Source organism: Pongo abelii, chromosome 13 (genome assembly GCF_028885655.2).
Source record: "Pongo abelii isolate AG06213 chromosome 13, NHGRI_mPonAbe1-v2.0_pri, whole genome shotgun sequence".
In the NCBI taxonomy this organism is placed as follows: Eukaryota; Metazoa; Chordata; class Mammalia; order Primates; family Hominidae; genus Pongo; species Pongo abelii.
In genome coordinates this window covers 115,760,838-115,777,331 of record NC_071998.2, presented here as the reverse complement: position 1 = coordinate 115,777,331, position 16,494 = coordinate 115,760,838, and the positions used below count along the sequence as shown (strand labels likewise).

General features: G+C 58.6%; 1 protein-coding gene across 1 annotated transcript in view; it reads right to left on the bottom strand.

The window, feature by feature from the left end:
- Positions 1–16,494, bottom strand: part of ADGRD2 (adhesion G protein-coupled receptor D2) — a 34,061-nt gene that overhangs the window by 4,339 nt on the left and 13,228 nt on the right. Inside the window, exons 11-20 of the mRNA XM_054520584.2 lie at positions 13,706–13,861; positions 12,320–12,423; positions 11,955–12,057; positions 11,506–11,659; positions 10,825–10,958; positions 10,633–10,748; positions 9,575–9,695; positions 4,782–4,823; positions 3,854–4,698; positions 3,560–3,590 (exon numbers count right to left, since the gene is read on the bottom strand). Of these exons, the coding sequence (XP_054376559.2) occupies positions 4,537–4,698; positions 4,782–4,823; positions 9,575–9,695; positions 10,633–10,748; positions 10,825–10,958; positions 11,506–11,659; positions 11,955–12,057; positions 12,320–12,423; positions 13,706–13,861 (1,092 nt within the window). The 3' untranslated portion in view covers positions 3,560–3,590; positions 3,854–4,536. The remainder of the gene's footprint in view (positions 1–3,559; positions 3,591–3,853; positions 4,699–4,781; positions 4,824–9,574; positions 9,696–10,632; positions 10,749–10,824; positions 10,959–11,505; positions 11,660–11,954; positions 12,058–12,319; positions 12,424–13,705; positions 13,862–16,494) is intronic.

Here is a 16,494-nt window from a genome sequence, read left to right as displayed (position 1 = left end):
AATGTCCAGTCTTGTAGGCGGAGACTGTCTTAAACCGGACTGTAGTCTGATGTGATACTGCATATGCCTGAGACAGACAAGGTGAGGAAGGGATTGACCCTGCTCCTGGGAGAGATGGGGGGTCTGGGGAACAGGAATACTTTGTAGCAGAGGTGTCATCCAAATTGGGTTTTGAAGGATGCCCAGGAGTTCACCAGCTAGTTAGGAGCTGGGGACAGTTCAGGCAGAGGGAACAGTGTGAGCAGAAGGATGGAGGGGTATCAGCCGTAGTGTTTGGGGACCTAGGAGAAGTTACTCTGGCTGGAGAGTAAAGAGAGGGTGTGTATAGGGGACAAGAGGGATATGGAATGGAGGGAGCTGGGGGATGGGAAAGGACCCCTTGGTCCCACCTTTGTCCCCTCCCCCACAGCCCATATGATGGGTTTTTGAGGAGACAGGAGCCCGTTGAAGGTGAGGATGCTGAGATGTAGGTGGTCGGGGGGCCATCAAGTGCCCTGCCTGCCTCCTTGCTGCCCCTTCAGGGTCCCGCCCCTCTTGTCCCTGCTGAGGATAGAGTGCTGCACTTGGCCCGGCATTCCCAGCACAGGGCAGGGGCTCTGCTGGCCCCACGGAGCCATGCTGTCTTCTCTCTGGACTGCCTCCCCAGCCTGGCGCCTTCAAGGCCTTGAACCTCCTCTGGGCCACAGGCTCTGGCCCCCACAGCCCTGAACATCTGTCTCGGGCCACAGCTGACACTTTCTGAGTGCTTGCTGAGGGCTGTGCCAGGAACCAAGTGCAGGACTGCGCGGACCCCTCGCATGGCCCATTGGGTGAGTATGATGTCCCCCATTCAACAAAAGACGGATGGGGCATCGTGAGGCTACACAGCCATCCTCAGCAAGAAGCACCTGGGCCCTGTATCTGTGTGAGTGGGGCCAACACCCTGGACAGATTTTGTCCCAGACTCAACCCAGGCAGGGTCCAGCGTGGAAGCCGGAGGCCCCTGGGAGCTGTGCGTGCCTCACTGGGTCTTGGCTGCTTCTCACCCAGCCCTGCCCCACCTCCTGGGAGCTGCTTGGAGGTCCTGGCTATGCTGTGTCACCTGTCACTTGGCCCCAGCAAGATGCGAGCCAGGCTGGCATCGGCAGGACAGTGTTGGCCGCCTGGGTGCCCCCACTCCCAGCGCCTGGGCCCTCATTTCCTTGCCGCCAGCCTTGGGGTCCACCCTGGCACCAGGCCTGGTGCGGAGCCCTCACATCCTCGCTCCCCTCCCTGCCCTGAAACCCATTCTACTGAGAAGAGACCAAGATTCAGAATGGCCTTGCCCACAGCCACACAACTGTGGCAGCAGGTCCTGGTCCCATGGCGTGACTTGGAGGTGTCCAGACTCACAACTTTCCTGTGAGCTGTCTGCCTGGGTGGCCCCCACTCACACCAACTGTCACCCCTGCCCCCTATGCTACAGGGCCTGGGAGACCCCAGGCCTGAGTGGTATAAGCCTGTGTCCTCCTCTGCACAGCAGGAGTGATGGCGGCTCAGGACTGCGGTGAGGACCCACGACTCTAAGGTGGTAAAGGGCTCAGCACCGTCCAGGGATACAGCAAGCGCTCATAAATGCTGGCTGCGCCTACCCTGATGATGAGGCTGAGGCCCTGGAGTCCCAAAGCCAAGTGGCAGCTTCTCTGGTTTCCTCCCTCCTCCCAGAGGGCCTGGCGTCCCCTCCCTCTGCCCAGGCCAGGACGACTCCCAGAGGACAGGAGAGCCCAACAGTCCTATTTATTACCAGACACCGCAGAGCCCGTTGGAACTTCGGAGCATGGGGGAAGGAGCAGATCACAGATAGGCAAAGACTGGGGGAAAGAGTCTGGGGACCCGGTGGGCTAGGAGAGCAGGGGGCTGAGGCCCACACTCCTTTAGGGACGCCAGAGGCTGAGGCCACGGGAGCTGGGGCCGCTGTTGGCGCTCAGGGACTTCCGCTGCGCCGTTCTGGGGTCTGGGGTCCCAGCAGAGCTGAGCTGGGCAGGGTTTGGCGACGAGTTTCCCAGCCATTCTCTAGAAACCTGGTGGGAAAGTGCGCCCTTGGGCTGGGCTGGCAGAGGATCCTGGTGGAGAACCCGGGGATGGAAGGGCTCTGGGAACTGAGGCCTGGGGAGACCTTGGCCGGTCCTCGCTGTGAGTCTCAGTTTCTCCATCCTCGGAACATCCGCATGCCCCGAGGGCTCCGCGGCCTTTCAGGAGGGGCGGTGGCGGCCCCGCGAAGGACACAGCCCGGCAGCCCCCGCTGCCCCGCGCTTCCAGCTCCGGCCGCTGAGCGGCCCGCGGGATGGGGTCGGGGCTGGAAGCGGGGGCGTCCGGAGAGCCGGGCCGGGTGGGGGGTCCGGAGGGTGGGGCCCAGGTGAAAGCTGCTCTGTTGCTACGAGCGGCCCTAGCAACGCACCCATTCAGCGGAGACAAAGGCGCTGTCACTTGAGCGCAGAGGCGCCGCCGCTCTCTTGTTCCTGCAGCCGCAGCGCCCGCGGGTGGGGGCGGGGCAGGTGGGGGAGGGGCGCTGGCCCCGGGGGGCGCCTGGGAGGGCCTGTGGGGGGCGCCTCCAGCCCATTCTGCAGAAAGGGAAGCTGAGACTCCCCGGGACCGAGATGCCAGCCGGGGATGGGGGCTGATCGGGGCCTGGGATCCCACGACCCGGGTTCACGCGGCTCTACGTTTACACCCCCGTGGCTACTGCTGTGCCTGCAGTCCGCCATCTGCGCCAGTGGGGGCCTGGCTCTGGCTCTGTGCGGGCTCTGGCTAGCGGCTGCGCCTTTCTGTGCCTCAACTTCCTCATCCGCGCAATGGGTGGATAAAGGCACCTCCCCCTCCCCCTCTCTGAATCAGAATCAGTGGGTGCCTGGGCTGAGCACTGAGCCTGCCCCTGGGAGGGGCCTGGTGAACAGGGCTCTTGCCTTCGCTGGAAACAGTCACCTGGCAGAGGCTGGGGCGTGTGGGTTTCAGATGGAAGGAGTGCCCCCTCAGGGAGACGGCCAGCGGGCACGGTCCCCATGGCTCCCCTGGGCCCAGCTGAGCTCCCCAGGCTTCAGTCCTCTCCCTGAGCCAGGCCTGGGGTGTCCTCACCCTCCCACAGTACCCACCCTGCCACTGCTCAGGCCCCCTCATGCTCCCCCCATCAGCTGTCCGGCTGGTGACCCGCAGCCTTGGAGGAAAGCACTTCTCCCTCAGCGGGTTTGGAAGGCTCTGGATCCTAGGGCATCGGGCCGGGGCCCTCAGAGGGTGAGGGGGGGTGCTGGGCTTAGGGGGCAGAAAGAGGGGGAGGACAGAGGGAGGCAGGCTGTGCTCCTTGGCAGCGCCCACTCAGAATAGGGTTCCACGACCTACTCTCTAACGAAACCCTCCCAAGGGGTACTGCCTGGTCCCCGCCAGGCCCCCAGTGCTCCCAGGGAACCTGTGGAGTGAGGGGAGGGCCTCTGCAATTGTGGGAGGTTGGGTGTATTAATTTCAAATCACTTCCATCCTGGTACAGGGGGGCTTAGCGGTGTCCAGGCCCAAAAAGGAAAGAGGGGACCCCGTGAGGTGGGGACTGTACCTGAAGCTTTGAATGCTGTCAGTTCCACAGCCTGAGGACAGAGGGGCTGTCACAGGGGTGGCCCCCACTCCTTCTGCTGCCCCTTGCTCTGGGGACCCTTGGCTATAGGGGCCTCTGCCAGCTTGCGGCCAGCTGTTCCCCCTCCCTGGGCCCTTCAGCCCAGGAACAGAGAAACAGATCCCCGGGAAGCCCTCACCCCGGCCCTACCCAGGCCCTGTGGCTTCCTGACCCTGCCTGCTGGCCTTGCCAGCCCCCTGGCAGAGCCCTGTGCGGCCCACCCTGTCCCAGCCTCACCTGTCTCTCCGGGTTTGCAATGGAGGAGAAAGCTGAGGGGGTTCTAGGGCCATAGGTCCCTAGTGAGGAAAATGCAAACTTTTGAGAGACGAAGGCAGGAAGCCCTCTCTCTGCTCCCCCATCCTGGGAGTGGGGCCCTCAGGATCAAATACGCTAAGAATCCACTCCAAGGTTTACCTCACAGATTAGTTATGAGGCCCAGAGAGGGAAGGAAACTTGCCCAGGGGCACACAGGAGGTGTCTGGGAGCTAGGATTGGAACCCCCGGCGTGGCCTCGAAGTCGTTCAACCCATGCCCTGCCTCAGAGCCCCAACCCCATTTACTCACCATCTCCAGGAGTCCCCCAAACCCTTTGGCATGGAGCCCCAGGGAAGGTCACCCTGGACAAGCCCCATGCGTGGGCCAGGCCCCAGGAGCCCGGGTTTCCTGGCAGTGGGGAATGAGTGACAGGACATTGCTCAAGCCACAGGGCTGCAGAGTTTCCTGGGCCCTGGTTTCCTTTTTTCAGATGGGCTAAAAGGATCTGCTCTTGTCCTCCCAGCTCTGCCTGAGTGCTGGGGAAACTGAGGCACTGGGCGGCACTCCCACCTGGGTGTTGCGAGTACCTCTGAGAGCCACGTGTCTCCGGGGTGGAGCCAAGGCTATGGGGCTCCCTCGGGCTGCCTTCCAGGGACCTGGGAGCCTCAGGCTGGTCCCCCAGCTGGCAGGGCTGGCAGGGGACTGAATGGAGAGGATGTGGGGGCTGGGACCTGGCTCTGGGGGCCTCCCGCCCCCACCCACACCCCCAGTGCCCTGAGCACCTTGGCTACCTTCTTCTCAGCCATCCTCTGCAGGGCGCTCCGCAACTGGGGGAATGCTTGGAGGTCAGGCCGGGGACCCTCCCTACTCCCTTGGACCCCCCTCCCTGCAGCCGGCACCCCAGACTCACCTCCTCATTGCAGGCAGCATAAACCAGGAAGATGTACAGCCCCTGAGGACAGACCCAGCGAGTGCCTCAGCCCAGAGCCCCCTACCCCATCCCCCACAGCCTGGCCTTGCCTGGGGTCCCGGCGCCCCCCAGTGGCAGAGACACTCGCAGAGATACCCAGAGACAGGCTGATGGGCATGAAGTCGGCCCTGCCCTCGTGCCCGCCTGCGGAGGGGTAGCTGTGGCGTTTAGCAGGCCAGGGGACTAGAAGGGGCTTTGCCCAATGCAACCCCAGCCTTCAGCCTCTGCTCACCAGGCAGCCTCTCTGACTCCAGTCCTCTGTGCCCCACCCTGGGCCTGTCCCATCCTCACCACCTCACCATGCTATGCGGTGGGGTTGGGAGGGGCACATCTTCCTGAGGCTCCAAGGCCAAGTCAGGTCCTGGGACAACAGCCTGTGAGTGCCTTCTCACTGTGCCTCTAGCTGAGTGGCCTTCACCTCCCTGAGCCTCTGTCTCTTCATCTGGAAAGGGGAGATGAGGCCAGGACTTGGCTTCTGAGGGGATGGGAGGTGCTGCTTGTGAGGGATTCACACAGTGGCTGGGGAGGAGCTGGCTCCCTCTCCCCACACCGTGGGACCAAGAGGGCCTCACCACCCTCCCTGCACCATCACATTTGGGCTCTCACTTGACCCTAACAGCAGGTCTGTGGCGGGGGTGGATTCATTCTCCCCATTTGATGCAGAGGGACCAGGAGCTGGGGGTGGGGGCAGAGGAATGGGTCCTAAGCTCCAGTGTGGCCCAGCCATGAGGCTGTCTTGGGATCCCTCCTAGGCAGTGTCACAGGCAGCTGCTTCTGTGCTGTGGCCCAGACCGGAGGACACAGGTGGGGGCCTGGAATTCCTTGGGGCCTTCCAGCCTCCCAGGGCTGAAAGGTGGAGCCCAAGAGCCTGACTGGTCCCCCTGGTGCCCAGGCACCAACTGAGATGATACCACCACCCCCATTCTCCAAGACTGACCCCAAAGCCTCCCAGGTCCCCAGGCCCAGCCTGTTCTTTCTCTGTAGCCTCCACACTGCCTTCTCCATCCCATTTCCTTCTACCCACTCCTCACCACCCAAAGGCATCTTTCCAAATGCCAACCCAAGAACACTAGCACCTGCCTGACGCCCTGCATGGCTCCCAACTACCCCTGGGACAAAATCTGAGCTTTTTTTTTTTTTTTTTCTTGAGACAGAGTTTTCGCTCTTCTTGCCCGGGCTGGAGTGCAATGGCACAATTTTGGCTCACTGCAACCTCCACCTCCTGGGTTCAAGCGATTCTCCTGCCTCAGCCTCCCAAGTAGCTGGGACTACAGGCATGTGCCACCACGCCCAGCTAATTTTTTGTATTTAGTAGAGACCGGGTTTCACCACGTTGGTCAGGCTGGTCTCCAACTCCTGACCTCAGGTAATCCACCCGCCTCGGCCTCCCAAAGTGCTGGGATTACAGGCGTGAGCCACCGCACCTGGCCAAGTCTGAGCTCTTTACAACAGCTTTGAGGACCCCGCTCTGTCTGCCCCCCACACTCACTCCTGCCCCATTTCTCGCCAGCCTTACCCCTCATGTCCATGTCTCCCCACCATCTGATCCCACCACGCCCCCCTCCCCCGGCTTAAAACATTCTTTTCCCCTCTCCATACAGCCATCAGGTCTTGGCTGAGAGTGACCCTCTCCAGGTGGCCCATTCCACCTCCGATGAGTTGTTGCTCTGTCCCCACACTGCCTTGACCAAGGTCCCTTGTCTCTCGACCTCAGTCATGACACACTGTGGTTGTGTGGTTTTGATGTCTGTCTCTCCCTCAGGCTGAGAATGTCACAGAATTCTTTGGCCCTGGGCATCTCCACGGCCCCCAGCGTGCAGGCCAGCCCTGGCACGGGGAGGTGCTAGGGGAGTGCGTGTTGAACAACTGAACAAAACAAATGAGCTCACACTCGTGGGGCTCCTGGCACGTGCCAGGGTTTGTGCGTAGCCTTGGCAAATGTTACGTCAGCCGAACTCCACGATGATCCCGTGAGGAGGGTGGGAATCTGATCCCCTTCAGTTAGATGTAGAAACGGAGGCCTGGTGCCACTTCTCCAGGCCTCACAACAAGGCTCTGTCCACCAGGGCAAGTGTGAGCGACAGCTGGTTATAGAAGTGAGGCTTTGCTCTCCCTTCACACAACCTGGCACAGAGGCCAGAAGGACACAAATTACTCTCAGAGAGTGAATGAGGTTGGGCAGAATCTCATCCCTGAGTCCCAGGCTTCCTCCCTGGTCACTTGTTCACCCTCCTAAGAGTGGGATGTACCTAGCTCATGCCCAAGACTGACGGAGAGTGAGAGAGGGACAGGGATGGAGGTGGAGTGCGAGGGGAAGACACAGAGAGACCTTGGTGCACCCAGAGAGACAGGGAGAGACCAAAGGAGAGGTGAAGGGAAAGGCCGGGCTGGGGAGAGGGACTGACTGAGAGAACAGGGCTCTGAGCCTAAGAGGGTCATGTGACTGTCAGCGGCAGGGCCCAGACCCCACTCCTGCCTTTTGAGCTCCTGCCTAAGGCAGCCTCTCCTTGCCTTCACCGGGTGACCATCCTAAGGGTAATCTGAGGCTGCCTTAGGCAGGGGCAAGAGAGCATCATGCACAGGGAGATGGAGAGGCAGAGATAAAAAGACTGGTGTCAGAGGGCTGGGCGCGGTGGCTCATGCTTGTAATCCCAGCACTTTGGGAGGCCGAGGCGGGAGGACCACTTGAGGTTAGGAGTCCAAGACCAGCCTGGGCAACATGTGGAGACCCCGTCTCCACTAAAAATAAGAAAATTATCCGGGCTTGGTGGTGGGTGCCTGTAATCCCAGCTACTCGGGAGGCTGAGGCAGGAGAATCGCTTGAACCCGGGAGTCAGAGGTTGCAGTGAGCCGAGATCGTGCCACTGCACTCCAGCCTGGGTGACGGAACGAGACTCCATCTCCAAAAACAAACAAACAAATCAACAAACAAACAAAAAAACCAAACTAGTGTCAGAGAGACTAAGGAGAGAAATGGAGAAACATGAAGACACGACCAGGAAGAGCCAGGTGGTGTCAGTGCCAGAAAAAACATCCACGGCCAGAGGGTGAGAAGGGTACAGGGAGATGGGGACAGTGACAGAGGGGGAGCCTGAGAGACAGAACCAGAGAAGATTCAGAGACCAAGATTGGGACACAGAGAGAGGAAAGAATGAGAACTGAAGGGAGGGATCCGAGAGAGTGCGACGGTGGCATTGCCCCATGGCAGTGTCTCTGCCCACCTGAGGGGCATGGGTGAGGATGGAGAGCATCAGGGATCCAACCCCCCATGATGTGGAGAGGGGCACCTGGCAAAGAGCTGGAGGAATCGCCATGGCAACAAGATGCCACTGCCTGCTCCACCGTGTGACAGGTGGAGAAGCCTCGCCAGGGGCCCAGCCAGACTGAACCCAGCCATGAAGCCCTGGGGGGCGTGGGGCTTGGAAGAGGGCTTCCTGCCTCGTCCCCTCACTGAACACTTCATTTCTTCATCGTGGCCATGGTCTGTCTGCTCTACCAAGGGCAGCTCCACAAATACAGGGGCTTTTTGCTGCCTCTTTTGCTGCTGTGGCCCGGCACCTGGCACAGTGCCTGGCACACACTGGGCGAGCTGTGAAGAGCACAGGGGTGAAAGAGTAACTGGGTCCAAGCGCGCTCCCAGGGACCAGCCAGGACCCATCTGCGGTCATAGCTGGATGCCCTGTGGCTGAGAACGCAGACTCTGGAGTGGTGCCCTCACTGCTGCTGCCTCCTGGGGAGCCTCGGGCAAGTGACCTCATGAGGTCTCAGTTTCCCCACTTACAAGGCTTGCTGGGAGATAAAAGTAGGAGCCTGGCCTGGGGCTCAGAGGGAGCACCCAGGCACTGTGAGTGGCTGTTACCACCTTGGGTCTCCTTCTTCAAGGAAAAGATGGAGGGTCCCCAGCTTGGAGGGCACATGGACCCTGGGTGGAGTTTGCACCTGACTTCCTGAGCCTGGCTCAGTCTAGCGTGGGCCCTCGCCCACCCACCTTTTGGCCCTGAGAGGGACCCGGGCTGGGCAAGCAGGGAGCAGGAGGTACAGGTGACGGGGAGAGGTGCCTGGGGGGATGGTCCAGGGAGGTCGAGGGAAAGCGAGGGGCCAGGAAGGGCCTCGGTGGTCCTCCCTGACTCCCAGCACCCAGCCCCCTGGCTGTCACTTCAGTTAATGTTCTGGTCTCCCACAGACCTGCCAATCCCCCGAGAGGGACCTAGTTGGGCCCCTCCCTGTGGTTCCAGGACACAGACCCCAAGAGACCCGGGAAGCCAGGGCCCTTTCCTGTGGCCTCATGAACTGGCCTCCTCACCAAACCCTCTTCTAAACTGCTATCCCAGCAGGCCGCAGACCCCAAGGGGGAGGTGACTGATGCCCTGTGTCCCCTCCCCAGCTTCCTGGCAAGAACTAAGTGGCTCTGGCACCAGTCAAGGGGCTGGAATTTCTGCCAGACCCTGAGTGTCCAAGCACAGTGAGCCTTAACACCCTCTTTCTGGGCCTCAGCCTCCCTAGCTGGCAGAGGGGCCCCATGAGCCTCCTGCATGAACTGCTGGTTGATTGGAGGTTGCCTGTTCCCACTCCCACCCTCAAAACCCCTTCTTAGATGGGATGTCCCAGTTGCTGTTGAATGTCTCCCATGATGGAGACCTCACTCCCCCCACCAGGCCCTGACACCCCAGTTGTCCCCTCTGAGCTTTCATGCACGTCAGGGCCTAGTCCCAGAAGGTTGGGGCTGGAGGTACCTGGATGGAGTTGAGGCCCACGGCAGCGTAGGCCCAGGCGGGGCTCAGGTGTACCAGGATGCCCACCAGCCAGGTCAGGCCCAGGACGGGCAGCAGGACCAGCATGGGCTTCACCGTAGCCCTGTAGGAGGGCAGGCAGGGCTGATGGGGGTTGGGAGGCCTGGGGAGCTCCCAGCAGGGTTCCAGGGATAGCAGCACCTGTAAGTGCCTGGAGCGGGGTGGGAGCTGAGGGCCGGGACCACGGCTCAGCAGGACTTAGCGGGAGCCAGAACCTTTGACTGGACTTTGTTGCCCTCCCCCCACCCAGTGACAGAGGTGGCATGAAGTAGGGTAGCGGCACTCGGGAGATGGGGTCCCAGCCCCCAACCTGGCTGGAAGGAATGGGGTGGTAGCTGTCCAGAGGGGGCGCTGAGGCCTGAGCAGTGAGACCAGCAGGGATGGGGTCAGAAGGACTCCCTTCTCCCTCTCCAAGGGCCCTGGGGTTCCCTGGCTTTTCGGGGACCCCCTCCCAGCTTGGGCTGCCCTGTGCTTGGTGGAGGATGGGTGGGGAAGGGGAAAGCCAGCAAGGAAGCAGGGCTGGGAAAGGCCGGTGGGGTCTCCCTCTCTCCCAGAGTGTGACCCTAGAGGGCGATGGGGGTCTTTGGGGACCCAGGTCCTTACCCTGAACCTGAACTTCTGGAGCTAACCCTGAACTTCTGGGGCTAACCCTGATTTGAGGGTCTCCCCTACTGTGTCTCCTGCAGCCTATCAGTACCTTCCGCAGAGAGTGCACCCCTCGAACAGTGGCCGGTGTCCACAGCTCCCTCACACGGATCAGTGACCATCCCCACATGTGACACGCACGGGTGCATGTTGACACATGTTGACATGCCCGAGCATGTGTGACACAGATGCAGGGACACGTGTGTACCCACATACTCAATACAGACTTGGGCATGGCCACACGGCCACGCTCTGGACACAGACTCACACGTGCTCTCGCCCAGTGAGCCTCACGCCTGGCGCTGGCTGACTCGGAACTCCCTGCTTCCTCCTGGCTCCCCGTTCTGGGGCCTCACCATATCTGGGTCCAGATCTGCTGCTGCAGGCAGGGCCGTGGGCTCGACATGCGGGCACGGCGGCGGGCGCTGGACACGGTGATCATCACCACATGGGTCAGGATGCAGGTGTTGGCCTGGAGACCTGGGGTCAGTTGGTGAGAGGACTTCCCCATCCCCAACACGCCCCTCCCCTGCAGGTCCCCAGCTCACAGTCAGCACGAAGAGCACAGGCCCCACGAAGGCCCATATGGCATATGTGTGCACATTGAGCCAGCAATGTCCGGCGGCCACGTAGTCATGGGGGAGCATGGCCAGGGTGACCGCCACGATGCCCACAGGCACGCCTAGGGGAGGGAGAAGGGGGCCTCAAGGCCGGGTCACCTGCTTTTTCCTCTCCAGGACCCAGGATCCGCCCCCCAAGCTGCAGCTGTCCCCTACTGGAGGTTGTACTGGGGGCACTGGGGAGGTCCAAGGAGCAGGGCTGGGGGCTCTGATACTGTTGGGGTGGTATTGGAGCCCCAGCAGTTTGGGAGTCGAGAGCTGAGGCTGCTTTGGAGGCTACAGCTGGGAGTCTCTGGAGATGGAGGCTGGGCAACTGGCTGGCTACAGATTTGGGGAGATAGCACTGCGGATGGAGAGGGGAGGCTGTGAGGTGGAGAAGGATTCTGAAGAATGGGGATGGGTAAATTGGAGGTTAATAGAAATGAGGAAATTGAGGTCATGTCAGAGATGGGGCTGGCTGGGTGGTGCTGGGTGCTGGGTGATGCTAAATGCCGGATGCCGAGTGGTGCTGGGTGCTGAGTGCTGGGTGTGGGGCCATGTTAGATGGCAGGGTCAGCAGTGCAAGGTACAGCTGAGGAGAAGAGAGTGCAGGCGCAGAGCAGGCCTCACCCCAGCCTGTGGCATGGTAGAGCCACATGCCCGGGCCCGGGTGCATGCTCACAGCTACCACCTTCCTCCACAGCAGCAGCCCCTCCACCAGCATCCAGGAGAATGCCACCAGAAAGAGGAAGTGCGCTGCGACTGTGACAGCCACACATGTCACCTGTGGGAGGGTGGGGATCCCCACCCAGGTCCGAGGTCAGACGCAGGTGCAGGCCAGCCCCACGGCCCATGCCCAGCCTGGCCTTGCCAACCCAAAGAAGTGTCAGTGGGTGAGGCCTCTGGGCAGCAGCCTGGGCCCCGCTCCACCATTTGGGGCCTTTCCTCCCGGGGCCCTGCTCCTCCCCAGTGAAGTGGAGCCACGTGAAAATGGTTGGGGGGAGGGGGTCACCCTAGAAAAGCCCACAGGCACTTTCCCAGGCTTCCCCGGGCTTCCAGCCCACCCACTGGCTGCCCACCTCATTGGCCTTGGCCCACTCGCTGGTCATGAGGAAGCCCTCGGCAGAGGCCAGGGAGAAGCTGAGGTTCTTGTGGACTGTGGTTTGCTCTGACTTGGGGACCCTGGAGGGGACAGAGGAGTCAGTTAACAAGAACACCACTGCCGGTCCCCACACCCCGTAGGGCCCTGTCCTGCCCGATCCCCGTGCCTGGGCAGATGGAGGGAAGGAGAGCAGCTCCACAGGGGACCCGGCACATCCTAAGGAGAGGCTCAGACCAAGGTTCTGCTGGGACCAAGGATGGACACCCGACCGATGGGGACATGGAGGCCTGAGCGAGGCGGGAGGGCCCAGGCCACCAGGCTACAGTGGTGAACTCTCCTCACCCGGCCACCAGGAAGAGCAAGAAGGTGGTGGTGAGGGCGCAGAAGGACACGCCACAGCCCACAAATGACAGAGTCTTCAGCAGCGACTCCTCCTCAGGGCCTCTCTGTGTGGAGGGACAGAGAAACCCCCCTGGCACCACCCAGACCCGACCCAGGCCAGACCTCTCCCCGCCTAGTGACTCTAACGCCCCCCGAGCCACATTCACCTCCGCAGTGCAGCAGCAGCCAGCAGGACCCAGGCCTGCACGCAGTAGGCATTTAATAAGCAGGCGTGAGCATGTCCTCTCCTGCTGGCTCTCCCTAGACTGACCCCAACTGGCCCGGATTCCACCAACTGGACAGCTACTAAGAGCGCTGACTGACGTGCCCACGGGGAGGGATCCCGGGGACCATGGAGTATCATCAGAATGGGGCTGCGGATGGATTGTTCATGATGTGGAAAACTGTCCACGCTCTGACTTTTTTTTTTTTTTTTTTTTTTTGCTTTGAGACAACCTGTCACCCAGGCTGCAGTGCAAGTGGCACAATCTCAGCTCACTGCAACCTCCGCCTCCTGGGTTCAAGTGATTCTTGTGCCTCAGCCTCCCGAGTAGCTGGGACCACAGGCACGGGCCACCATGCCCGGCTAATTTTTGTATTTTTAGTAGAGATGGGGTTTCACCATGTTGGCCAGGCTGGTCTCCAACTCCTGACCTCAAATGATCCGCCTGCCTTGGCCTCCCAAAGTGGTCGGATTACAGGTGGGAGCCACCGTGCCTGGCCCTGACTTTATTGGAAGAATGCATTTGGTAACATGTTTTTGTAGTGTGCCCCTTAACACGTCAAGTGACCCCAGCGTTCCTGAGGCTCAGGTCCCATCTCACCTGACTTCTCAGCAAGTAACCACTCCGGGGCCCTTTCCAGCTCCAGTGAGTCCAACCCCTCCTGACGTCCTCGTAGAGTTTTCCCCCAACAATTTTTTTTACAATTTATTATTTACTCATTTATTTTTAGACAGGGTTTTGCTCTCTCACCCAGGCTGGAGTGCAGTGGTGTGATCTTGGCTCACTGCAGCCTCAACTTCCTGGGCTCAAGCAATCCTCCTGCCTCAGCCTCCTGAGTAGTTGGGACTATAGGTGCGAGCTACCATGCTCGGCTAATTTTTGCATTTTTTGTAGAGACGGGGTTTTGCCATGTTGCCCAGGCTGGTCTTGAACTCCTGGGCTCAAGTGATCAGCCACCCAAAGTGCTGGGACAACAGGCATGAACTACTGTGCGCAGCCCTGTCCCCCACAATCTATGAAAGCTGGCACCCCTCAGAGGCTTCTTCTGGCTACCTATTGGCTCTTCTCTTCACCTCCAGCTAAGAACCCCGCTCCTGACACGCCCCTCCCACCGTGCACTCACCTGTACTTCATAGATTTGCAGCAGGATGGCAAAGCTGGTGCTGTGGTTGCAGAAGCAGGCGGTGGAGTCCGGGTACAGGGCAGCCACGGAGCAGCCTGTGGTGGCCCAGGCAGCCCCTGTATATGGGCTTGGGGAATGGGGAGGGAACAGGGGGCTCTTGAGATAAGGTGGACAAGTGGGTGAGGGGCCAGGAACAAGCAGGGGAAAGGCTCTCCCCAAAGCCTGGGGCCCGTCACTGCCCTGCCTCTAACCAGCTACGTGACCTTGGCGAGTCACCACCCCTTCCTGGGTCTCAGTTTTTCACCTATAAAATGTGCTTGACATTCTTAGGATGGTAGGAGGGCAGGGCTGATCCCAGTGATTGCCATTTATCAACTTAATTAATTACTGAGCCACTGGGACCAAGGTTCCCTACCTCAGCTAAAGATCCAGGGTAGGGAGCCAGGATAATCCCTGGAGCCTGCTCTGCTCCTTCAAGAGTCCAAGGGCCCTGGTCTCAGATAGATCAAGTTCAACGCCCATTTGACAGATGAGTCTCTTCCTAGGCACCTCACAGAGTGAGTGCTTCCTCCTTCACATACTCCTATGACAGGGAGCTCACTACCCCCTGGGTAATACATCCTCCTCCCTCAGCTTGTCCTAGAGCTGGGAGGATCCTGGAGTCACTCCGAAAGGCAGATGGTGAACAGAGGTCAAAACCATGTGTTAGTCTTGCCTCATCCCCAAGCAGAGTGGACATATTTTTAAAAAAATCATCTTAAAGGCTGAGTTCGGTGGCTCACACCTGTAATCCTAGTACTTTGGGAGGCTGAGTGGGTGGATCACCTGAGGTCAGGAGTTCGAGACCAGCCTGGCCATCATGACAAAACCCTGTCTCTACTAAAAATACAAAAATTAGTTGGGCGTGATGGTGGGCGCCTGTAATCCCAGCTACTTGGGAGGCTGAGGCAGGAGAATCGCTTGAACCCGGGAGATGGAGGTTGTATTGAGCCGAGATTGCGCTACTGCACTCCAGCCTAGGCGACAGAGCAAGACTCCATCTCAAAAAAAAAAAAAAAGAACCTGGAAATGGAAACTCACCTGATACTGTAGTTCCAGAAAGCACAGACAGGCTCCACCAGCTTATGACGGAAGGTCTGGAGGCAGGAGACAGGGACAGGGCAGGTGCATGAGCGTGGATTGAGGGGCACGGGGCAGGTGTGAGTGTGGATGGGAAAGGAGAGAGACCAGAAGGAATGGAGGGACGCCGAGGACTCTGCATTTTAGGGACCAGGGGATTGCCGACCATGAGTCGTGGGTGAAGGGGCAGAGGGGAGGCAGAGGGAGGAGAGTGCAGGCTCTCATTCCAGCATGGTGTGGAAGGTGGAAAAACTGAGAACGAGCTAAGCAGCCATCACCAGGGAGCGGTTAAGCAACTGCGCCTCTCCTCTCCTTGGGACACTGTCTCTGGTAAGATGAACACACAGGCCTCTGGCTACTGATGTGGAAAGATCTCTGTGATACGTTGTTCAGTAAAGGAAGAATTCACAACATTGGGCATGATATAAGCCCATTTATGTGAAAAATTAAGGTCTGCATACTTGTGAAAACACACACACACGTACACACACAGCATGTGTGGGAGCAAACACGCAGTGAACCTAACAGTTCTGGTTAGGTCTGGGTTTGAATGTGTTATCATGAATGTGTTAGTTCTTTTGTAATTAAACAATGACAAAAATATAGATTTTATAACATGTCATTAAGCAGTGAAGACACATCAGGTGGCCAGTGGTACGAGCCCCAGTCTAGGTAGGGAAGGTAGCCTGAGCTTGGGACTTGGGCCATCTGTCCTGACTGGGGAGGGTGATGGTAATGATACCTCCCTTTGTGTCTTGCCAAGCACTTTCATGTCCTTTATTGTAGCTGATCTTCATAGTAACCTAAGAGACAGCTATAAATTCATGCAATTTCAGATGAGGAAACTGAGGCTCAGAGAGGAGGGTTAACCTGCTCAAGATTACGCAGCGCCATGCTTTGCATGGCTCCGCTGAAAGAGCAAGGGCTTTCATTTTGCAAAAGGAAAGAAATATATATAGCGTTATGTGCCCAGAAAACAGCTTAAGTAAAATGCACCAAAATGTTCATAGCAGTTATCTCTGAGTAATACAATTTTGTCTTCATCCTTTTCTATATTTTCTGAATTTGTCACAATGAGTAACACATCACTTTTATTTAGTTTTATTTTAACATATTTTAAATTATTAATATATAAATATAGTCTCAAAAATTCGTCCTTTAGAATATTAAACAAGGCTGGGCGTGGAGGCTCACTTTGGGAGGCTGAGGCAGGAGGATCACTTGGGCCCAGGAGTTTGAGACCAGCCTGGACAACAAAGTGAGATCCTATCTCTGAAAAATACAAAATAAAATTAGCCAGGCGTGGTGGTATGGACCTGTAGTACCACCTACTTGGGAGGGTGAGCTGGAAGGACTGCTTGATCCCAGGAGGTCGAGGTCGCAGTGAGCTGTGATGATGCCACTGCACTCCAGCCTGGGCGACAGAGGGAGAGACTGCCTCAAAAATAAATAAATAATAAAAATAAAAATATAAGCAAAATTGGTAAAGTTCTAGCTAGACTGGCCAAGAATGAAAAAGAAAACATCACTGTAGAGCCTACAGATGTGAAAAGGAAATATTATAAGCAACTCTGTGATAGAAATTTGACAACCGGGATGAAATGGACACATTCTTTGAAAGGCGCAAATTACCAAACCATCTCAAGAAGAAATAAAACACTCAAATAACC